We start from the raw sequence: 24,018 nt of genomic DNA, 5'->3' as shown, positions 1-24,018 counted from the left end.
ATGCCCATGGCTTGCTACAGAAGCACTTTCGTCATCTGGGGTTGTCTTTGTTTTCTTGGGACTGCCCTCGCTTTCGTGCTCTATGCACGCACCAGAAAATTCTACTCCCAGAGATCATAGAATATAAATCCCAAGGATTGAGTGCCAAGATCCACACCGATATTGTTGGTGCTGAATTTTTTTCTTCGCCTTGGTAACTTCTTGTTAGCGCCACAACAATCCGTTAATGACGGGTAGTTTCTAATGCTAACAACATGGCTTAGCCATTTGAGAGCTGCTGATGATGATGATGATGATGAAGAAGAAGAAGACATGACAAATCAAGGATTGGGTTTTGAATTTTGATGAAGTAGTAGAGTCTGCAGCGCACTGATTTATATAAAGCAAACTTGGTACATGCTGAGGAGAGGGATGTTGTGTGAAAGAGTGTGACCCATTAATTTGTCATCTAAAGGCTAAACATGCGATGCTCATGGGAGGAGACCATATCCAAGAGTGTGAAATGGGAGGAGACTATATCGTACGTGTTTCAATTGTTGTTTTTTTCACCTGGAAAATGGACAGTTTTGGTGGGAAATTCATTCATGGCCTATTGGGCTTTGATAAATCAATAGAAATGAGTCCAAGCCCTAAAAGCCAAATTTATGCTTATTATTACAAATAAATAGAAATGAGTCCTTTTTTTTAAAGATAGAAAAGAAACTTACAAACGGAATCCCCTCGGATCCCTAAAGCCCTAAGGCCATTCTCAATGGGGGCTCTAGCTCTATAGGGGGCTGCACCGCCATTGGGCTGCAAAGTATTGCAACCAAAGCAAAAAAGTCATCCCCAGTGGTATAATTTCAAGTAAAAAATAAGTCATAAAACTAAAATAATAATATTAATAATTAAAATAACATTAAAAAGGGTATTACAAATTTACCTTTATAATTATTTTAGAACCTGAGATGTGGTTAGGCTTTTTAAGATAGGCGTGCATACCCCACCCCAACCCTAGTACAAAAGTATCTAAATTCCTTGATTCATGCTTGAATTATCAAATATTTTAGACATGATAACTTCTAGTTTTTGTTACAAAGGCTGGTGGGATGAACCCAAAATCCCAAAATCCCAAAAAAAAAAATTCTAATAAAAAACATTTCAGACCAATGCCCCGCCTAAAACATGCGCAAATTGTATTAAAGGTACACTAGCGAAAAGGATTGGCGGATTGAGGAATTTTTTGTATTGGCAAGGGATGTAATTTTTAGGGTTTAGGGATGTAATTTTATTTTTTTAAAATTTTTTTTAAGAAGGAGAATTCATTTATAAAATCATTAACGTACAAAAAGCGACATGATACAGTGGCCTCATTAAAACCTTCCTAGGACAACCTCATTGAACAAACCCCCGGTGAGGAAAGAGTACCATACATGTCATTGACTAACAAGAGAGTCCAATTCAAGTCACTTTTGACCATTACAATAAAAAAAACAATTCAAAAATGAAAACTAACACAAAGACCTTCAACTAAAACCGCAATTAGAGACCAACATAGTAGACCCACATGAGATGACCACAGAAACCTCAAATAGTAAACCCACAGGACTGCAGAACATCCCAACTGTTAAAAGAAGTTTTCTATGAACAAAATCATAGTCCTTTGACACTCACACAAACTCTAAGGCATACCATAGCAGAAATTAGTAGAGAACACGAAGGAGGAACACATAAACAACAGTAAAAAGATCCATGAGAAGCACTCCACTTCAAAACCAAGCATAGTTCTTTGGTCAGCGTAGAGTAGAGAAGAGCATCACAGCCTAACAACTACCACCAGAGTCTTTGTGGTCTTTGCCGTTAAAACATAGACAAAACATCAGCCACCAGGTATCACAATTCTCCTAAGGAAAGACACAATCCAGCATCACTACTGTCGCCACCGCTGAGACAAAGACAACACAGTCACATAGAACACTACAAAAACAAATAGACAAACAAACCTAGATCCAAACAGATCTAGACTATATGGGAAAGGAAAGGGGAGGAGAAGAGTGGATAAGAGGAAGGGAAAAAATGGGAGAAAAAGAAGGGGAGATGATGAGGAGAGGAAGGGGAAGATGGGCAGAGGGGAGGAGGGGCAGTGGCCACCTTTCCCCCTTAGCTTCCTTGCAGTTGGTTGTCAGCAAGAAGAAAAGGGACCAGAGTGTAGCTAGGGTTTTCACAAAAGTTGAACATTGTCACCATAACCCAATTATTATGGCAAGGGATGTACATATGGGTTCGAAATCAATACAATTTCACTCATATTCGATCTAATATAGATTGAATTATGATTTTTCCAATTCGATCATATTAGAGGTTTAAATCCATTCTGATATGATCCAATTGACAATGAATTAGATTGGATTGGATGATTGGTTTTCATAATGAAAAAATATAATAATGAAATATTTGTTATAAATATATGGGAATTAGTAACTATAATTTGTGGGGTAAATACCTGTAGTTGTAAGCCTATAAATAGGTGCTTATCAAAGATGAATGGAACAAGTTTGAGAGAACAAATTCTCTTGTCTTTCTCTTCCTCTTATTTCTCTACAAATTCCCTTAGTTATATAATAATATGAAACATTTATCATCAAGTTTAATATAATCAAACATTTTAACAGTAAATGTAAAATATAAATAAAATGTTAGAGAAAATTATTTTAATTTTATAATATATTAAACATAACTTCATCAAATTACTTAAAACGTTTATAACTTTCTTAATGAAAATTACCTAATGAGCACAATAAGCATGAAACTAACTAGGTTTGATTGGATATTGGATTTGATTGGATCCTCACAAGTAAATTCGTAATCCGATCCAACTATGTCGGTTTTGGAAATTAGGGATCCAATCCAATCCAATCCACTAAATCATCAAAACTGATTAAATTTAGATTAAATTGAATTAGATCAATCGATTTGGATGGATTGAATTGGATCTTGCGCACCATCTGGACCAAATAAACATCTCTCACGCCACAAATACTCATCAAACAACAGATAATGTAGGTACTAGACACTTTCAAGTCTGCAATTAATCCGTAGAATCTCATCGAGAACCAAACCTAGCACAGCTGCCTAGCAGCCCTAGTGCACGCCATTTTGTCCATTTCTACCTTGTCGTAGCCTCTCAGAATTTTTAACAAACAATTTGCTCCTATAGCATACCTTGCTCAAGACGGCATCAATGGAACTTCACAGGTATCAAAAAGGGCGAGTGAATCTACCATGTTGACTCTAAATTTGTTTCCCTGGCCATTAGGGGATTGCATGAGATGTAACTCATTTTTTTATTTTATTGATAATTAATTTAGCTCATGACTTTAGCTATCTCTTTAAATTCAGTTTAGTTAGAATATTATATTTCATTCGCCCCCGTCTCCGAATTTTTCAACATATTTTCTTCGGACTAGACATTCTAGTTATAAACTTTCACTAGGGGTAATTATTTTATTAATATAGGTCAAAATCATTTGAAATTAAAAACATAAAGTATCTGGTCTTAGTAATAACTAAACTCGATCAACTTAAATAATTAATTAAGATTAAACGTGATCAACCAAAAATATTCAACTTGAATCCAATAATTCACAAATATTAATAGCAATATATTTTCTGTAGTATAGTTTTCATACATATTGCATAGATTTTTTTTTTTTTTTATGCGACTATAATAGCACCGCATGGCGTGGGAGATGTAGATGGCCTCCACACTGTCAGGATCAGTGTAGGAAAATGGAGAAGGGCTCCTTTTACAGTCTATGTTTTTTGTCTGTCATATTATTATTAGGATGATTCCCTTTACAATATGTGTTCTTTGTACTCTTTTCTTCTATTAATCTAATATAATTATATCGCCCTTTTATCATAAAGGAATGTATTATTTGGATTGAATTTACTTTGCTATACATTGTCGAGAATTCACAAAAATGTACCTTATCCTTTTACAAATCTGAAGGGGATATTAATTCTCTTGAGAATGTGTTGGACAAATATATATATATATATATATATATATATATAACGTTACATTCATGTTTGTGTTGAATGCTAATAGCTCATGAATAAATTGTTAGAAAATTTAATATGAGAATACTAAAATTATTCTAGTGGATGAACAAAAATTAGAAAATTACATATCATGTGGTACCGGCCTTTTGTACGATGAGTTGCTTATTAATTCATAGACATGTGTCTTTTCTTCTTCTTCTTTTTGGCTTAATGAGAAAAGGTCGACACAAAACCCCTACAACACTCATTGACCCATCTATCAAAGTCAAAAGTTGACACCACAAAGGTAGGGAGTGAGTATTCTCAAATATGAAAAACAAAAAAACAAAAGGGGAAGAGAATTAGTTAAAGCATCAACAAAAAAATTAGCCTCTCTGAAGATATGACGAAACTTAAAACTGCAAATATCAGAGTGTTTTGAATCTTCTTACACCCAAAGCTTGCCAATACCTATGTTGGCTGGCAGCACATAACACATGAAGCTGGGGAAGATGAGACTTTAACAAAACCATCAAAATTCAACTTCAAAAAAGAAAAAGAAAAGAGGTTTAGAGGGAAGCCATCTGACTGGAATTGATAGACCAATATACTGAGCTCAAGTGCGAGCCACCGCCCTCAAGATTTTGTAGGACGGGAGCGAACTTGAGATCGCTAAAATGAAGTCTCTTTTTTATTGGGCTAGAACCAATTAGTACACGTAAGAGCACTATTAATTAGACTTAAAAGAAGAAATAGGATCATTTCTTCCCAAATTTCAAAAGGATTTTGTGACCTGCGCTAAATTTCCTATGAAAAAAATGAGTTGAATCTTTAGTTTTTAATTTTTAAAGTAACATATATATACTTCTCCCTCTCCTTCACCCATCTCTTCTAACAAGAACTTACCCTCTTGCTTCTCTCCCTTTCTCTTCTAAAAAGAAAGAAAATAATAATTAAAAAAACGTCTATAGGATTATAAACCATCAACTGTCCCCACATGCACGTTCGTAAGAACAAGATAAGCTTATTGACCTGAAAAAGAAAAGAAAAGAAAAAAACAAGATATAGCTTGACCTTGATTCAGACATAAAAGGACAAACCCACCTAGGATTCGATCCCATAAACATTGAATAATTTATTAATCGATTCGAACAAGGTTCATAATCCTATGCTTTTGTGCATGAGGAATAATTTCTATATATACAACAGCAGATAGAGTTTGAGTATTCATCTACATCGAAACAAATTAAGACCTGGGTTTCATCGTGCTGTCCTGATTAATTTTTTCCGAACAAAGTCTTCTCTTAACTCTAATAGCTCAAATGGGCATCGGTTTTATGGATTTTCCCACTAAATTACTAGAATTAGGGACCCCATGCCCATGCACGTATATGATGAAGAGAGTACGTAAGAGAGAGACTTGCACGCAGGAAAGGGCTCGACATTAGCAATTTCTTTTTTTGTTGAAGTTGTATATTACTATATAAACCAACAAATAAAACTATTTCATTTGATGCATCATACTTACTAATCATGCGTATTGTTGGCCACTTATCTTATTATAGCAAAACTCGCTCGTATAGTATGTCGAAAAACTTGATTATGTTCAACGCGATCATCAAATTTGGAACGAGATTGATGTTATAAAAACATTTCGAGATGAAATTTTGTGGCACCTCTCATATGTTTATGAAAAATTGACTATGAAAATACATGTAGCAGTTGAACCATATATATATTAGTTTTTGTGTGATCTTTTTGTTCCATAAATGCAACGAGTTATATATATTTGTCTCGATAATTTTTAAAACTGTTTTTGAATAAACACGAAGAGTAATAAGTTGAATAAAACGAGAAAATTTGAATTCATATATTACAGAATGTTTTCATGCCTTACAACTCTACCTAATTATCTAAAAATATATATTTATACAGAATTAAAAATAATTTATATATCGGAAATGTTGATCGTGAAGTTTTGGGAGAGGCTAGAGAGTAAGACGTCGCTCAAACCACAAGTAGAAACAAGGAGACTTTCAATGGCAGAAAGATACAGTTTTAGTGTTTATGTTGGTGGCATTACTCTGTCTTTGCACAAGCGAGAGAGGACACGTGGACAGCTTCTCCATGAAGCTTGGTTCGTGGAAAACTAAGTTGTGGAAGGCAAGAAGTGTTAAGAGCATCTTTTTGTTAATCCGATGTTGAAGATTTGGAACAATTAAAGACAATGTTGCATGCATTGACAACCTAATTTGTCACAATCTGATTCCGGCCAGTATCCAGCCAATTTGGAGCACCATTGCGTTGAAAACAGATGGGAAATGGTGTTTTTACCGCCGTTAAAATCTTTATTAATTCCAAGCAACAATGCAAAACAACAATCATAATAAATTATTAAAATTTTCTGGTAAATATTTAATTAACTATCAACATTGATTTGGCCAATGAGATGTTTTATTTAATTAATGTAGCTAATACAAAGTTGTAAAGGTTGCTCTCTCGTACACGAGGAGAGTCGTCACGTCAAAATTAGGGTTAGGGTTTCGTCGGCGCCGCTCATCTCTCTCCGACTTTGATTGGGATAGTGGTGGGGTGTCTTCTCAACGTGGTGGTTTGTAGTGGTGGTTTCGAGTTTGTGGATTTTGATTGGGGTTTGTTGACGTGGGTTCTTCCTTCACGTCAACCAAATCTCATCTCATTTCTTCTTCAATTAGCCCTTCACACCCCTCATTCAGTTCTCTTGGGCATCGTCTGGCTCTCGTTGGTGTCATCTAGTTCTGGGGCTCCCCCTCGGCACTGGTTGTTGTCTTTCTCATATCTTATATTGGTTGCTAGGTCTGTGTAGTCTTCGTGCGCTATTCTCTGTTGTAGGGTTTGGTGGCGCTCGGATTTTGGCAAGGGAGGGGGACCGTCGCGTAAGGTTCCCTCGTTCTCCAGTGGTTTGGTGGTGATGGTTGCGGTAGAGCAAGCATCGCGAGGTGCTGCTGGTGCAAGTTAGGGTTTCCAGGTGGTTGGTGTCTAGATTGTACTACACTCTATGTTCCTCTCTCGTCAGTTCTTATATGCTAGGGCTTTGGGATCCGAGTGGTTTTCAAGAATCTACTGTTTTTTAGCAATTTTTCTGCATCGACGAGCTTGCTGCTAAGGTGTCGAAGGACAACCTCGAAGGGTCTCCCAATTCTCCCTGATGTGTTTGCAGGAACGTTTGTGGGCTTGGCATCTGATAAACTTTCCCCTTATGATGTTCTTCAGTTGGAAGTTTGTCAAGCTAAGAGGCAAATCTTGTTGGGGTCTTGTTTTATGTGTCTTTAGTTTATGTTTGGCTATCCTTTTGTTTTTCCCTATTCTGTTGATCCCTGGCAGCTCTTCACTTCTCTGCGCTGACCGAAGAACTATGCTTGGTCATATAAGGTTTTCTTTGACATGTTCTGAGTTGAAATGGGGTGCTTCTTAAGGGTTCTTTTTACTTTTATTTTTGTGTTTCCTCCTCCGTGTTTCTCTTATGGTTTTTGCTCTTGGTATGACTTGCAGTTTGTGTTGGTCTCAAAGGACTATGAGTTTGCTCATAGAAGGCTTCTTTTGATAGTTGGGATGCTTTGCAGTCCTTTTCTATGAGTCTACTGTACTAGTCTCTAGTTGTGATTCTCGTCAGATGTCTTTGTGTTAGTTTTCATTTTTGTTTTGTTCTTTTATTGTAATGGTCCAAAGTGATATGAATCGACCTCTCTTGTTAGTCCATGACATGTGTGGTACTTTTTCCTTCCTTGGGGTTATTCGATGCGGTTTCCTAAGAAGGTTTTAACGAGGCCATTATATCGTGTCGCTCTATGTACGCCTTTGGTTCTATGAATGAATTCTCTTTCTCAAAAATGAAATATTTTACTTAAGGGAAAGATTTATAAATAAGGTAATGATTTCCCCACACCAATTTTATCCAGCTACCCTCCTTTTTTAATTATAAAATGGAGTGTAAGTGGATAAAATTGGAGTGGGGGAAATCACCACTCTATAAATATTATTGTAGCAAAATTCTCAAGTAGAATTATTAGTGTAGGAAATAGTCCCCATTATATCGATACCATTTCGATATGTTGTTGATATTGTCTCATTATTTCGATAGTGAACACTTCTATATAGTTGTGGGAACTGAATTAAATTTGAACCCTAGGTCAAGTAATTCCTCCCATTTGGGGATTATTTGACCTAATTGGAAATTATTCAATCTAATTGGGAGTTACTCAATTTTATTGGGGATTACCCAATTAAATTGAGTGTTACCTAATTAGATCGAGAATTGATTTGATTCCTACCACAATTCCCAATTAATTGGGAGTTACTTGAATTAATTGGGAGGTTATTTGATTCAGATTGGGTGTATTTGACTTAATTATGGGTTTGATTAATCAAATCCCTAAATACACCAACCTCATCGAGGCCCTCTATAAATACTTGGCTACGCACAAGGATTGAGGTACGTTAGAATTACTACTAAAACTCTGTAGAGATCTTCCCCTCACAGACCCTAGCCACCTCCTCTCTTTCTCTCTCTCTTTAACATAAGGCTCCAGCCGCCCGGTTTACACCATAAACATATCTCCGTACCCTATTAGCTATTGTTTTCTATACAATATTCAATTGAACTAATTTAGGTATCGGAGGGCCTTTGGCCAACACTCCCCGGGTGTGGTCCTCTTATTTGTTCTATTTTGCAAGGAGAAAGAGGCGGGGAAGAAGAAAGGAGAATTTTTCCAATCGAATATTCTCGTGAGAAAATTTGCTCCCACAATAGTCTTGATATGACGTAAATTAAGTATCAATATTCTGTCGATTTGCTACCGTAATAGTGTTATGTGAGAACTTTACTACGGTAATAGTGAAATTGACAGTTTTTCCTTCTATTTAATTTGTCCAAAGGAAATCTATCCCCTAACAAAGGAGAAAAACTTAGTTAACTCTCCATCTCACAGCGAGAGAGAGAGAGAGAGAGAGAGGATGATTCCAGTTTCAAGTACAATTTTATCCTAGCAAAAGGGCCAAGGACAGTGGGTCATGGACCCATATATTGGCGACATTCCCTTCGAAATGGTGGGTCATGAACCAAAATCGGAGCTCCAAGGCCTAGACTTGCAACTTGCTGGTTTTTTCTTTGCGTGCGCGACGTTCCAACTCTTCTTCTATTGCCTCAGCCATATTTTCTACATCATGTTATGATATGATGTGAGTCAACAACTATTAATATTCTAACAAGTAACCTAGACCTAGTGGAGCTATAGGTACGTAGATCCTGTGCAAAGTGAGGAAGGCTATGTTAAGACAGAGAATTTACCAAAACTCAGTAGAAACCAAGATAACTCTTCTTCTTTACAGCATGCATTAATCAATATATCCACATGAGCTACTGGTTTTTACCGTTTTATCAGCTGACTTTCTCCTCAAGTAATATTCCATTCGGTGTATCCAAAAATGCATAATATGCCCCACATGCAAATTACATTAAGTTGGGGCCAAATGACCATACAATCCAAACAGGTTGGTCGAAGAATGTAATTCCAATATGAAAATCCAAAGGGGTAGCTGTCTCTCAGTCCCTTTCTTCAAGAGTTCAAACATTTACGTGACACCATCTTGTAAACTATATATCTCACGTAATGTCCACATCTGCATGAAAATTCCACATATAATGCCCCCGCGCCACTTCCCTTTTTCCAATACCAACTGTTTTCGATTGATATTATCGTTGCTTCTGTTTCTTCTCTCATCATCCAAGAAACTCTGCTTTCAATGGAGAAAGAGTCAACGTTTCCCTCTTCAGCTTTGCAATTATTACCTCCTGGTTTCAAATTCCATCCCTCTGATGAAGAACTCATTGTTCATTACTTGCGAAACAAAGTGATTTCGCATCCGCTTCCAGCGCAGTTGATCACTGAAATCAATCTCTATAAGTATAATCCGTGGGAGCTACCCAGTCAGTTCTGCAGCATTCACTCATTTAATTCCTCAGAGGGGTTGATCCTTCTATATGGATCATAGCAGCTAATTTTGTTTTTTTGTTTTTTTTCCTTACTTGGTTTTTGCAGACAATGCTTTTTTTGGAGAAGATGAATGGTATTTCTTCAGCCCGAGGGACCGGAAGTATCCAAATGGGGTGAGGCCAAATAGAGCAGCAGCTTCAGGCTATTGGAAGGCTGCTAGCAGTGACAAGCCAATTCTCACCTCTCGTGGATCGAAGCGCATCGGGGTGAAGAAGGCTCTAGTCTTTTACACTGGTCGTGCTCCAAAAGGAGTTAAAACTGAATGGATCATGAACGAATATAGACTGCTTGACGATACCGTTAAACCATCAAGGTTAAAAGGGTCTATGAGAGTAAGTGGATATAATGAGATATTGAGATTGCATATATCCATATATGAATCTCAAAATATATGTATCTCAAAAAGATGGAGCAAACCACTTCGAGGGCCTTAGATACATATTAGTGTATCCAATACCAGAACCTCCTTGGTTAGGGCATAGACTTCTAATCAACTTACACGGTATTTCGTTTCACACTGTAAAAAATGCTAGCGTCAGTCACCCACGTGCATACGACTGATAACCATTGATAGGAGTGACCTCCATCAACCGTTTAGAGTTACCACACTCTAGCTAAGTCTTCACTCCTCATATTTGTGAAGCTTATAGAAGGTTTTCATGCTAGCCTAGGCTCCCTCTTAAATATTGTTCCTCAAGATTCAAGATACTCAATCTTGTGCTGAAATATCGTACTTCAATTTGTGAAATAGCTATTTTGTTTTTTGAGTGGAACACAGATGTTTTTTTTATCATTTGGTTATGTAGTTCAGATATCAACTTTGATAAGAACAATGTAATCTCAAAGGCAATTAAAAAAATGCTTCTTGTTGTCACAGTTGGATGATTGGGTACTATGTCGAGTTCAACACAGAGGAAACAGATCAAAGAACGCATGCAACAGTCAAGACAGCTATAGCACAGAATTTTGGAGGTACCCACCAAAAGTTGAGCAGACACAGCCTACATATGCAAACCTTCATGCTGATATTATCACCGATTTTCCATATAAAGACTGCCAACTATTAGCTTCCATACTTTCCAGTCAAGCTCCATCTCCAACAGAGACCAATTCAAGCGTGAGCTTTCAAGGGAGCAAAGATAGCTATGAAGTTCGTTCAAATAATATGGTAAAATCAACAATATCAATTTCTTCTTCGGGCATTGATTCCAACACACTAAAAATGAAAACTACAGAAGAAAATATGAAAGAAAATCACTTTCCACTCATCAACAATCGAGAAAGCAAGAAAATAGATGAGAATCTTCCGCCTAGCATGAGACCGGCAGGCAACGCTATCAACTGCTACATCCCAAACCACTCCCAGTATGACCTACTCAATGCTCATCCAACCGATCCCACCAACTTTGAGGAGTTTAATGAAATGACCTTCCCAGGTACGTACTTCGAGTAATGAAGTAAACTCTTTGCAGAAAGCTATGTTCCTCAAAGAACGGACACAGTCAGGAGGCGATGGTTTCAGGCTATACAGCATGAAATGTAAACAAGGTGTACAATGCATGGTATGGATTGGCCTCCAAGGCTGGGCAATGACTATAACCGAATCAGTAATCTGTGTATTTTCTGTCTAGTTAACTCTGTTTATGTGTATATGTGTATTGTCCTTACAATACTGGTGTAATAAATAGTCTTATGGCTAGACAAAAAAGCTTATGCTTGATCATGGGAAAAAATAAAAGAAAAAACTTTTCTGATGCTGTTATGTAATGTAAAGTAGAATTCTCAGTAATATCGGCCATTATTATGTAAATTCAGTTCGTTTTCCTTTCATGGTTTTATCAATTCTTTACTTATACAGAAAGCAAACTTGACATCGTTAAATACTTCTGCAAAACACTTTTCCCTACTCACAGTACGGATTATGGTCAAGATAACAGACTTTACGAAACATTTGTTGTACCAATATTAACTGATGCTTAATAAATTAATAGCATGATAAGTACAGACAGGAATAAATGAACCTAAACTACAAATTAAATTCCATTTTATTGAGAGAAGAACCACTGAGTAAGAAATTATATAATAATCATCTTCAATTAGCCAAAACTAGTTTTGATAATTGAGGGCGTACTTGAACTTGCTAAAAAGTTATAAGGAAAGCCCGGGCAAGATATGGTCCAATAATAGCTGCTGATCGAGGCCTTTTGAATGCAATTTCATCTCAGTGCACTGCAAAAGAACAGTAGAATTCATTTGCTAAAGGTAAGACAAAATTCTAAGTACAAAATTAGGAAACACAATTCAATAGTAAATAATGATGGATAGACTATTTGGTCTGCAGGAAGTCATAAGAGCAGACGCCCATGAAAGATATATGAACAGTTCTAAAGCATATTCAGAAAACAGAACCTTTTCTTTTTAATTCATAAAACCGACGAAATATATGTGTCATGACTATAAAATCAACCTAATGACACTTAGTTGAATGTTTTATGAGACGTGTTCCAGAAGACAAATTCGTGTATCAATTTGAAAGAAGGTTTCAACTCTACGGCTCCAAGGAAGTGCCTCTTAGCATTTGGGGATTATGAATTTACGATTTCTGAGCACATGCACAGAGCGAGATACTTACTTGTATATATAGAAGGCGATTCCGAGAATTATACACAACAAAATAATGTCAATGCAGAAATTTCGGCTCGACCTCACCTGCGAAAAGAAAAACCAAAAAAAGCAAAGGTTCTAATAATTATAACCCTGCCTGCATAATGTGAGAATTGGAACTGATCAGTAAGGTCAGCTTACAGATACCTTGTGAAGATTGTCCTTGAGCCTAACATTGTTACTTTTTATTTCCGATGTAACCTTGTCCACCTGTCAAGGCACCAAAACATCATCGGTAAGTATTGAACTTATAAAATGCTTGCAACATTATTTCTCCCAGATGTCATTGAGAAGACTAGGATTTCAATGAGAGAATAAGCTCTCACTTTTGTATCTATTTCATCAATTAGTGGGACTTGCCGATCCAATTCCTGAAAATATTGAAACAATGATCAATCTTTAAACTCTTCTAATAACAAAATGAAACAGAGGTATGTGAATCACATCCAAACCTCATTCATATCATGGGCCAAATTTTTCAGTGTTCCCAATCCTTCTGATATGATATCTAGACCTTCATCCTGCACAAATGACCAACTGAATCAAAAGAAGTGCAGAGTTATAGCATACAAGAGCTAGAGGCAACTGTATAACTAAATGATTCTTCTCTCTCCTCTGTTGATCACAGAGCAAATGTAAAAGAAACTAAATTAATTTAAAAAATGTTACATACCTGTTTCATTTTACGCATTTCATACTCCGTCCTGAATTGATTTGATTCTTCGTTTTGCTGGAAAAAAGCACTGTCAAAGTTCCCATCTGATTGGTAAGGAAACACACTATTATTAATAATCGAACAAAAGGCATTCATTGAAAAGTATAACCACAAAACAAACAAAAAAAGCATAAAAAACACTGATTACCTGATGAGTCAAATTTGATATTTTTATGGGATGCTGAAGTTGCCCATCCCCCAGCTTTTGTGGCTGAAGTTTCTGACCCATCTGGTATTTCTTGTATCCTCTCTGGCAGTGCAAGAACCAGATCATTGCGTGTTTCTAGGTCTTCTTTGGACAGCCCTTTAACCTGTTATCGTAAGGGATTAGAAATACAAATAAAACTATTTGTGTTATAAACTTGGAGTTTTTCAAACGTTTTCAGGCTGCAAAACAAACGAACCTACACAATGCCACTCTGGTGATAAAATAAACAATTCTAGTTGTGAGCATTTTAAAATATTGCCCATGATAGGCATGCATCCTCTTGTGATCAATTAATGATCAAGAGTTCATGCTCCAGCGTTGCAGGGCTGATGTTCTCAAGAATTCTCTGAGAAAATGGTTATCGCAGTTAGATGCTACTACCAAAATTATTAAGAAGACCTAATATGGGTTAGTTACGTTTGCAATATCAGTTGTCAAAGCAAAATCCACATTAGTTGCCAAAAGGTGGTAAGTATACTTTTGAAGCAAGGTAACATATTAGGAGGGGGTGTCAATTGAGGGTAAAACATGAATAGGAGATATGAAATGGTAATATAGCCTTGAGGGAATTAACGAAACAAAGATGATATGAAGCCCTTAAGAACACCATATTAGCTCCAAGAATGCAGAGCTGGTAAAGTATGACAGAATAAAAGGCCTCCCAAGAAACTCATAGAAGCAAACACATATCAAGCAAGACGAGCAAATGCATGCCAAGTCATTAGAGTAGAGAAACTGATATATTCTAATCAACCCCTTAAGAATTCATCAAAATGGGGTTCTCTATCTGCTTGTTAATGCAGGACTTTATAGAGTCCCAATGCTTATGCCAATCGTTCCAGAATCAAAATTGTATAATAAAGAGGAAATGCAATATCTCTTGGGAGATATCTACCGAGGTTACAGTTGTCTCCTTTTAGCATAATCTCTAGACAACCGTATGCCTCCTCTCTGTCCTCCCTGACAAAAGTCTTGTACTTCCTAGTCTAGTTCCTTCTAGATTCTGCTACAGTAACCCTATTCTTTGAAGATGATTGTTTTGTTTCATTACTACAAGAAACACTCTTGTTTTGCTTATCTTGTGAATCATTTTCATTGATAGATCCACGGTAAGGGCTCAATCTACACCACTTTTCCAAAACCAAGAAGCTATTGACTTTGGAGATAAAGCCAGCTATCAGATAAGAATATGACATCAATTTGGAGCTATTATCACTCAGTTTATCCGTACACACAATCTCAATCGTACCCCATCATCCATTGCAGAATTAAATTTTCATAAAATGTGACCCACCAAATCATATCTTATCACACATCTTTCATAATAAAAAAGTCAGCTTGCACCAAACAAAAAATTATATTAAATTCCTAAATTTAAAAATCAATAAACAGAGATTTGATTTCACCTTTCTCTGAGCCAATTTGCGCAGCTTAGGAATTTCCTCCATCAATCGAGTTTTGGTCCGACGAATCTCGACATTGGACGCCACCGCCACAGCCCGATTAGTCTCAGTCGCAGCCTTCTCGGCTTTCTGCACATCCCAAAACAAAATCAAATACCACAAACTCAAACTTTTCCTGCATTTTTCGGCAACCGAATGAGGAAACAGGAAGCTAAAAAAAACCTGGCGAGTGGCTTGGATTTCGTCGTCGAAGCGAGCGTAGAGACGAGCGAAGGCATCGTCGCTGTGAGGGTTGAGGTCGTGCTGCTTCTCGATGTCGTACTTGTCGTATTTCTTGCATATTGAGTCGACTCGGGAGAGGATGTCGATGACGCTCATTTTCGTTTTCTCTCAGAGTGAGAAGAGAAGATCGCTGCGTTAGAGAGAGAGAGAGGGAGAGAGAAACTCTCTCGTCTCGTTCAGGCATTGCGTTTCTCTCTCTTTCTGCGCCTCTGAATTTTCGGACGGTTTTTTCCATTTCTCTGGAGAACCAGGAAGTAAGGAAGGACGCGACAGCGTCGACTTGGTCAACTGTCTTTTTGGCGGGTACACATCCCATTGGCCATTTCCGTCTCCCTACCCGGTCTTTTTTTGGGGTCAAATTCTACCGGTTTTATTTTTCTTCTTATTGCCATCTCTTTTTTTTTTTTTTTTTGTTGGGTCCTTAAACAAGTCCCAAACTGGGCTAAGAACAATCATTTTGTAATGGGCCTAGCTCTGAGGTCCTATCTTTTAACCTTCTAACTAACCAATTTATTTTGAGATAGAGCATCAATATAGAATTCTTGCAACGAACTTAGCCAAATTATTTTGAGAATGTAACCCAAAAAAAAACAATTTCGGTTTATCTGGACAAAAGAAAGAAAAACGTAACCTTGTAATAAAACCTAAACAAAAGGAAGATGAATTAAAAATATAAAATCCCGGAACAACACAAAAACAAACCAGGAACTTTTTCTTCTTCTTTCCAAATCCTGTTTTCAGTTTAATTTTTAAATTCGGTCAAATCCAAAACTATTGGATTCTCAACAATTCAATGTACCACTCAAATGAGAAAAACAAGCAAACACAGCCATCGCCTTGGATCAGAGGCTGTGGACGAAGCTCATCATCCTCCACGCTTTCCTCATTCCATATCGAAAAATCATGTTCCAGATTTGAAACTCCAAAGGCCTTGCTACTTTTTATTCTCCTATCTCCGAGTAATTTACATGTTTACTTATCAAGATACGTGTTACTTAATAAACACATAAGAAATAAAAAATTATGTGTTTCTCGTTAAGAGAGTAATTACTCGAATTCTAGTAATTAGAATTAGAATTCTCATATACTTTGGTTTCCCTTATTTGTAAATTTTTCATTCCCAATAAGTAAGCATGTCTTCCTATTCCTATATGGACTCAGTGATGCTTATAAATACCACACATCTCTTGCCCTAGCCTTCTTGTCCAATCAAAACCTTAAGCAAACAATAGCTTATCAACTCCACTTGATCCATCATATATCAGCATTAATGGCTAATTCGCGTCATGTGTCGTTAGCATTCCACTTCCCCCCCACAGATCAAGAAATCATCCGTTCCATTCTTTACAAGATGCTGGTTGAGAGAGAGCCTTTGAACCTGTCATACAAAGGCATTGTTCATGACAAGGACCTCTTCGGCACCAAAGAACCATGGAAGATATGGGAAGACTATGGAGGAGATCAACTCCATGATCAAGACTTATACTTTCTCTGCCAGCTCAGCTCAAGAGGTTAAATTTCAGTGGTTCGCGTACCCATCGCAAGGTTGGCTGCGAAGGGTCCTGGAGAGAAGGAGTAGCCTCCAAATTGGTTTACGATGGAAACGCTAATCCTATTGGTAGAATAAGACAGCTTCGATATAAGAATCCAAAGTCGGAGCACCACGGTGGGTGGTATTTGGATGAATATAGCCTTTTTGTAGGTGATGATGGTCATGATCAAACTACTCTTGGTATTAATTTTGTGATTTGTCGATTGAGGAAGAATCATAGGTCCGGCAGAATAAGAGCAGGTGTTGATAAAAAGACCAAGAAAGCACCACAACTAATACATGAAAGTAAAAGAAAATCAATGAATGTGATTATCTCTGTTGCACCGATACGCCGGATTTTTGGGGTATGCTCGTATCCGATACGGCGCCGATACGATACGGTACCGATACGGCATCGATACGTATCCGATACGCCATGTGGCGTATCGTAGACTTTTCTAGGATGTTGACTTTACGATACGGCTCCGATACTCCATTGATACGGTCCCGATACATCAATGGGTAACTTTGACGGCAACTAAAAGATAAGAGGAAGAAGGAGGAAGGAGGAAGAAGGAAGAATGAAGAAGAAGATAACTTACTTGCGCTTGCAGCTGCTGCAAATCTGCAGTTGCAGATAGTTGCTGTGCGAAGAAGAGGCGGCTAACTAGTGAAGAAGATGATGTTGGGTGCCCTAATTACAATACTCACCGTTTTAGTTGCATGTTTGTTAAAAAAATTGTTTTATACCTTTTTAATTCTGATGCATTCATTTGGGCCGAGCCCAAGAACTGAAACAAGTCATATATGGCCTAGAAAAACATAAGGAACCAGAAAAAAAAGCCCAAAATGCTAATTTTACATATATATATATATAATTTTACATATATATGTTTATATTTTTATAATTTTTATATTTATATTATTTTAATCGCCGTATCGGTGCCGTACCCGTATCCTATTTTTTAAAAATTTGCCGTATCGACGTATCGTATCGTATCGTATCGCCGTACCCGTATCCGTATCTGTGCAACATAGGTGATTATCAATATTGATGATGAGGAAGTACCACATGGATGCTCAAAAAACGCAAGAACCCGAGAGAGCTTTAGAAAGAGAGGCTCCTTCTTCTCTCCAGAATTTCTCTCCTTCCCCACCGCCCTCTTTTGAGCAGTTGGTGGCTATGATGCCACCCTTCTGGGCGGCACCTCTGCCACATATGGTGTGGCTTTTCCGCTACCCTCCTTTGTAGCTTTTCCTTTTCTTTTTTCTTCTGTATGTTTGTTTTGGATTGCCCTTCCTCCCTTGATTTTCCAGATGTTGGCCCAGATCTCCTCCACACCTCCTCTCCCATTACTCATCAGTCATTACACCTCTCTCACCCTCTTTTCCCCTCATCCACTCACCCCCCATTAGTCCACTTCTCTCCCATCCCACAAATCTCAAACCCTAAAATCCTCATATTTCCTTAGGATTTTCTTGATTGTCTACTGGCTTGCTGCAGTTGCTTCTACCCTACCACCCATCCCTATATCTGAGATTTTGATATGGAGGTGTGGCTCTATAGTTTAATGATCAGATTTGACCAATACCTTGATCGCTTGAACATGATGCATGTTGGTGGGGGAGGGAAATGCAACTTTTTGGAGGAGTTTTTTATGCAAGGCCAATTGGAGATTGAAGCTAAGACCATGAATATATGCTTGTGGAAGTTTTATAAAATTTTCGTAGCAGCAAATGAGAGCAGTCTTTCAACTCAAGTCAGCATAAGTTACAATCTCGTCAAAACTGTGTTGCTATGAGAGAATGAATATTTGCAGACTTTCCCGGTTTTTCCTCAAGGCGTGCGATATATGGTTGGAAAACTAAGACAAAGAGCTACAATTTACATATTGGTCCAAATTTGTTCAGAAGGTTTATTAGCCCCAAAACATGTGTGCTGAGCAGCTGATTTGTTATCCCAATCAAAGTAGGAAGATGAGTCAATTACTTACTGATGCAGCAAGTTTAGCAAATACATACATAGACCACTGGAATTGCATTCATGCATGAGGAAAGTCTTAATAACCTATACTAAATAAGTGTCTCTTCGTATGTAGGAGTTATCTAGGTTCATGAATAGAGGAAGGGGAGTCTTTTCATCTTTGTTAGTAATGGGGAGATATAAAGTGAAATTATCATTAGGAGGGAAGTTAGGATAGGAAAGGTTTAGGAAAGTTATGAGGAGTTATCTCATCATAATTTTCTAATCTTATCTTATCTCATTTTATGGGAGTTATGAAGAGTTATCTCATCTTGATTGAGAGGCTCCTATAAATAATGCATGAAATTGTAAGAAAGGCGGCGTTTGATGAATCAGTTTATGAATTAAAATTTGAAAAGAACTTTCTCTTTTTCTATCAACTTGGTATTCCATGGGAATCAATAAGGCATAGAGCCCTTTGTTCTTAGCTATTCTCATCAAGAGAATCAACAAGGATTAAAGGTTTATTTGTTTTATTTCTTTGCCCACTACGCCCGCTGTCACTTACCCTTTGAGGATTTATGTTTTAATTAGGTTTCTCTTTATTTTTGGGCTGCTATGAAAACCCAGCTAGGTTAGGAATATGACGTGAGGTGCTCTATTTAAGCATGGAAAAATCTTCTTGCAAAGAGTTATTCAAGACTTCAAGAAATTAGAGAGCGTCGAAAGAGTGCCGCAACTTTGCGAGGGGTTTTTTTATATTTATGTTTTACTGAATTTATTTTGTTAGGACATGATGCAATCCTAGTATGATAATGCAGTTTTCTTATTTATCCTATTTATTAATTGTCATTTGATGTTGGATTCTTAATCATTGTGCTTTATAACTTGATTGATTTTCTTGATGCTTGATCACTATCTAGATTTTTAATTGAGTTTATCTGATGTAACTTAGAGTAAATACCCCACTTAATTTGAGGCTTGCTTCAAGTGATTAAGATTTTGTAAATCTTCTAAGGTAAATATCATGCTCCTAGGGTTTACATGCTTTGTTAGAGGTTTTCACTCTTTCTGTGTGCTCATATTTGACTTAAATACCATAGGCAAATTGCATGTAGAAATATTTGGGTTAGCCTAAATATCATAAGCTATTCAAGAAAAATGAAAATTAAGCGGCAATATCAATTGGTTAGTTAATTGGTAGGTGAATAAAAGACTAGATCAGATTACTAGTTGTGAATTCATTGTGCTAGTGCTTTCGTCAATTTGAATTTGTCATCTTTGTGTGCTTTGATTTTTCTACTCGTGTTGTCTTTTAATTTCGTTAGCTTAACTAATTAAATCACTCATTCAAAATCCCCCTTGTATAATCAGTAAATACAATGAGGATTTTAAGTGTTTTGTGAAGTAAATTAGGTTAAATTAATTAAAGGGTTATTGACTGAAATGGTCCTCCCACTTTTGCTCCAGTCTCATTTTGTTCCACCAACTAAAATTTTCATTTCAACCGTCTTTCAACTCTCCATTTAGTATCAAATTGGTCCTATCGTCAAAGTCTGTCAATACACGACTCCATCCCACATCTCAGCCTACCCCATCTCAGTCTCTCCCATCCTCAACCCAGCCTCCATTCTCCAACCCCCTCGATCTCTCGCATAAAGTATCAAAGAAAGCCCAAAGAAAGCCCCGCAAATCAAGCCAACCCGATTCAAATATAAGTCGTACCTAACTAAAACAACCCCATATCAGATTTGGGTTGGTGCACAAAGACAAGCTAGATAGAGAAAGAGAGAGAAATAAAATTAAAAACAAAAAAAACACCACCATTCATAGGTTTTCATTTTTGTAGCTTTTGGATGGTAATTTTCGTGGATTTGGACTGTAGAGAGTGTAGGAAGTTTGGTGGTGATGGACGAGGATCAGAGATCTAAGGGTGGGAGAGAGAAAGGGTGCAGGTCACGGTGAGGGCGGCTGGGAGTGGTTGGGTGACAGTGGGTGGAGGCTGAGAGGGGAAGGCTGCGAGGTTAGAGATGGGGGTGAGGGGAGGTTGCGAGGTTGGAGTGAAGAGGTGGGGTTTTCTACAGTTCTTGGGTTTGTTTATTTTTGGGATATTTTGTTAATTTTTTGTTAAAATTTTTGTATTTGTCTAATTTTAATTTTTTTAGTTCATCTATATATATAAAGCAAAAGGCAGAGAATGGTGAAACATTCAAAATACCAGAAAATGCCATTAGTTAATGCAAACATTAAGAATTAAAATTATTAATTAAATGAGGATAATATGATAAATTCACACTTTTTTAAATTAAAATAAAAAGAAAAATCAAATCATGAATCCTATTTTTATGGAACACAACTATCCATTATTTTTTTTTAATTCTAAAATAAATTTAAATTTTTTTAAAAAATGACTCTCACAGGCGCGAGAGAAGCTAATTTAAATAATAGGAAAAAAAATTATTACTTTTTATGTTCATGTCAGCCCTAAAAAAGAAAACCATGTTGGTGGTAAGATTCAATTTTTTCAATTTTAAAATTAGGTACAAGTTCCTATAATAGTTTTCTTTAATTTTTAATTATTGTATTAATATTTTAATTCATATGGACAATTTTACCCCTCAATTTAACGGTAATATTAACAAACTTTAACGGTGGGACCGTTTTGATACCAAATGAAGAGTTATGGGACAATTGAAATGAAAATTTTAGTTAGTAGACCAAAATGATACTAGAGCTAAAGTTGAGGGACCATTTCGGTCAATAACCCTTAATTAAAAGTTAAACTCAATCCTCATGAGAATGACATTGTGTTTGCCTTACTAAATTATGATTAAGCCTGTGCTCTTGCGTATAATTTAGGTTTAGAATAATCTTCATTTTCATGTTATCTAAAATTCACAACACAGTCCCTACTCCAATTCATGCTCCGGCGTGGCAAGACTAATGTTCCCAAGAATTCTCTAAGAAAAAGGGTTATCACAGATAAATACTGGTATCAAGATTGTAAGATAAGACCTAATATATGGGTTGGTTACATTTGCAATTTCTGTTGTCAAAGCAAAATGCAGATCAGTTACCAAAAGTGCAATGGAAACATCATAAGGTGGGAAATATATTTTTGAAGCAGGGTAAAACATGAATAGGAGAAATGAAATGGCCTAGAAGGAAAAGACTATAATATGATTTCACCTTTTTCTAAGCCAATCGAGCATTTGGTCCGACGAATCTCCACACTTACTCTCCCTCTCGAAGCCTTCTGGCTTTCTGCATATTCCCACACACAATCAAACACCACAAACTCAAAACTTCCTGCATTTTCTCAGCAACCAAAAACACAAACAATCAGATGGGAACAAACAAATCACAAGAGCGGTTTGGATTTCGTGGTCAACGAGAGCATATTTCTTGCATATTAAGTCGACTCGCTGGGTTAGAGAGGCTCTCTCTCGTCTCGTCTCGTTCAGGGACGGACTCATAGTGGGGTCAATGGGGTCAAACGACCCTATGGACTCCATGAAAGCAAGGTAGAAGGTCCCTTTGAATTGGGGTGTGACCCCATGAGAATGGCTGAAGGGAGGAGTTGCAGACAGAGGAAGAAGAAGGTGAACAGGAAATCTGTTTTTTGTTTTAAAGAAGCTGGCCAAAACGGCGTCGTTTTGGCCCAGCTTCTAATTTTTTTAAAAAAACAGGCTGGCCAAAACGGCGTCATTTTGGACCAGCAGCGAATTTTTTTTTAAGAACTCACTGGCCAAAACGCCGTCGTTTTGGACCAGCGAATTTTTTTTTAAAAGACCTGGCCAAAACGACGTCGTTTTGGTCCAGGTCTTTTATAAAAAAAAGAAAAACAGAACAGATTGTATCTGCTGCACAGCTTCCTCCCGAATTTTCATCTCCAAAACACCTATTTTCTAAACCCTCAAACCTAAATCCCCAATCTCCACCCTCATAAACCTTTAACCCTCTTCCCCACCAAGCCTTTAAACCCCAAATCCTCCATTGTCGCCGCTGCCCTCTAAACCCTCAGTTTAAAAATTGAACTTTTACACTATGACTCTACGACATAAAATTCATGGGTCCGTCCCTGGTCTCGTTCAGGCACTGCGTTGCGTCTCTCTGTCTTCCTTTGAGTTTTCGGACGGTTTTTTCCATTTTTTTGGAGAAGGAAAGACTCGTTAGCCTCCACTTCATTAACGGTATTTTTGGCGGGTACACATCCCATTTGCCATTCCGTCTCCCGACCCGGTTTAATTTTAATTTATCTATTCTTCTTCTTTTGATGGGTCGGGTCCTATAGGCGGCCCATGGTGCAAGGACTAACACCTAATTAAAATCAAGAAGACCTCTCCACGCTTTCCTAATTCCATACGGAAAAATCATGTTCCAGATTTGAAACTCGAAAAGCCTTGCTACCATCTATTCTCCCATCTCCAAGTAATTTACATGTTTACTTATCAAAGGGTGGGTGGACCGTGGTGCGGTGGTGCAGAGTGTGGGCTGAGGAATTCCTGGGGGTTTGGCTGCGGCTGTTGTGGCTGGCTAATCTGTGCGAGAGAGAGCGAGAGAGAGAGAGAAAGAGTGTGGGTTGGGGAAGGGGTCTAGGTTTCAAATCAGAGGTGCGATGGGTTGGGGAAGGGAGAAGGGATGGATTAATGGTGGCTGGGTTTTCAGTGATGGCTGGGGTCGGGATTAATGGTGGCTATGTGGAGGTTAGTGTTTCAATTTAAAAGGTTGGGACCATGAATACCTACCTATTCATGAGGTTATTATTTATGGATGGGGTCGGTATACATATTCCTCTTATGAAAGTGGTTACTGTTTCAATTCTTTTTTAATTTTTTATTATTTTAGATATTTTATTTTAAAATTTTAATTAATTGTTAATCCACATGGAGGTCCACTCCATATAAAAAATGTTACATCAGACCTGACACGCCAGCACTTAATGTCTTTTCTAATGGACTTGCCAACGAAAGGTTTGTTTTCTATGTTTTCAGTGAGTTTAATTAGGTATTTACAAGTTACCATATTCTTAAGTTTCCGAATTCATAACTTTCCGAGTTACCCTTTCAGTTAATAACCCTAACTTTCCCATTCTGAATAAATAAGCATGCCCAAACATTCCCATTCCTACATGGGCTCAGTGATGCTTATAAATACCGCACATCTCTTGCCCTAGTCTCCTTGTTCCATCAAAACC

The 24,018-nt window shown here is 37.3% G+C and overlaps 2 protein-coding genes across 5 annotated transcripts; one reads left to right on the top strand and one right to left on the bottom strand.

Annotated features, from left to right (window-relative positions):
• LOC18774248 (NAC domain-containing protein 2) lies at nucleotides 9,805-11,536 on the top strand. Its single transcript, XM_007207875.2, has 3 exons — nucleotides 9,805-9,988; nucleotides 10,101-10,387; nucleotides 10,933-11,536. Exons 1-3 carry the CDS (start codon nucleotides 9,805-9,807, stop codon nucleotides 11,506-11,508), a joined length of 1,047 nt encoding a protein of 348 aa, XP_007207937.1. The 3' UTR covers nucleotides 11,509-11,536.
• LOC18773477 (syntaxin-71) lies at nucleotides 11,446-15,896 on the bottom strand. Of its 4 annotated transcripts, none has more exons than XR_002271993.1 (9): nucleotides 15,049-15,896; nucleotides 13,583-13,745; nucleotides 13,393-13,478; nucleotides 13,172-13,240; nucleotides 13,046-13,090; nucleotides 12,867-12,929; nucleotides 12,688-12,764; nucleotides 12,187-12,284; nucleotides 11,446-11,531 (listed from the first exon to the last, which is right to left on the bottom strand). XR_002271993.1 is itself a non-coding variant. In XM_007207286.2 (9 exons), exons 1-9 carry the CDS (start codon nucleotides 15,421-15,423, stop codon nucleotides 12,272-12,274), a joined length of 798 nt encoding a protein of 265 aa, XP_007207348.2. In that variant the 5' UTR covers nucleotides 15,424-15,896; the 3' UTR covers nucleotides 11,714-12,271. The 4 variants fall into 4 exon arrangements, 2 of the variants coding, with proteins under 2 accessions (XP_007207348.2, XP_020420995.1); XR_002271994.1 differs by lacking the exon at nucleotides 11,446-11,531 and adding an exon at nucleotides 11,559-11,648; XM_007207286.2 differs by lacking the exon at nucleotides 11,446-11,531 and having other exon boundaries at nucleotides 11,714-12,284; nucleotides 15,049-15,174; nucleotides 15,268-15,896.

This window comes from Prunus persica, chromosome G6, assembly GCF_000346465.2.
Source record: "Prunus persica cultivar Lovell chromosome G6, Prunus_persica_NCBIv2, whole genome shotgun sequence".
Classification (NCBI taxonomy): domain Eukaryota; kingdom Viridiplantae; phylum Streptophyta; class Magnoliopsida; order Rosales; family Rosaceae; genus Prunus; species Prunus persica.
This window is presented reverse-complemented; position numbering and strand designations above follow the sequence as displayed.

Bases quoted from the DNA above. Each gene is read 5' to 3' on its own strand.
- LOC18774248 (XM_007207875.2), top strand. From the start codon at position 9,805: ATGGAGAAAGAGTCAACGTTTCCCTCTTCAGCTTTGCAATTATTACCT. The intron at 9,989-10,100 runs GTCAGTTCTGCA...TGGTTTTTGCAG, and splicing joins TAATCCGTGGGAGCTACCCA to ACAATGCTTTTTTTGGAGAA. The intron at 10,388-10,932 runs GTAAGTGGATAT...TTGTTGTCACAG, and splicing joins GGTTAAAAGGGTCTATGAGA to TTGGATGATTGGGTACTATG.
- LOC18773477 (XM_020565406.1), bottom strand. From the start codon at position 15,423: ATGAGCGTCATCGACATCCTCTCCCGAGTCGACTCAATATGCAAGAAA. The intron at 13,241-13,392 runs GTATGTAACATT...TCATTTGTGCAG, and splicing joins AAATGCGTAAAATGAAACAG to GATGAAGGTCTAGATATCAT. The intron at 13,091-13,171 runs GTTTGGATGTGA...CAATATTTTCAG, and splicing joins TGGCCCATGATATGAATGAG to GAATTGGATCGGCAAGTCCC.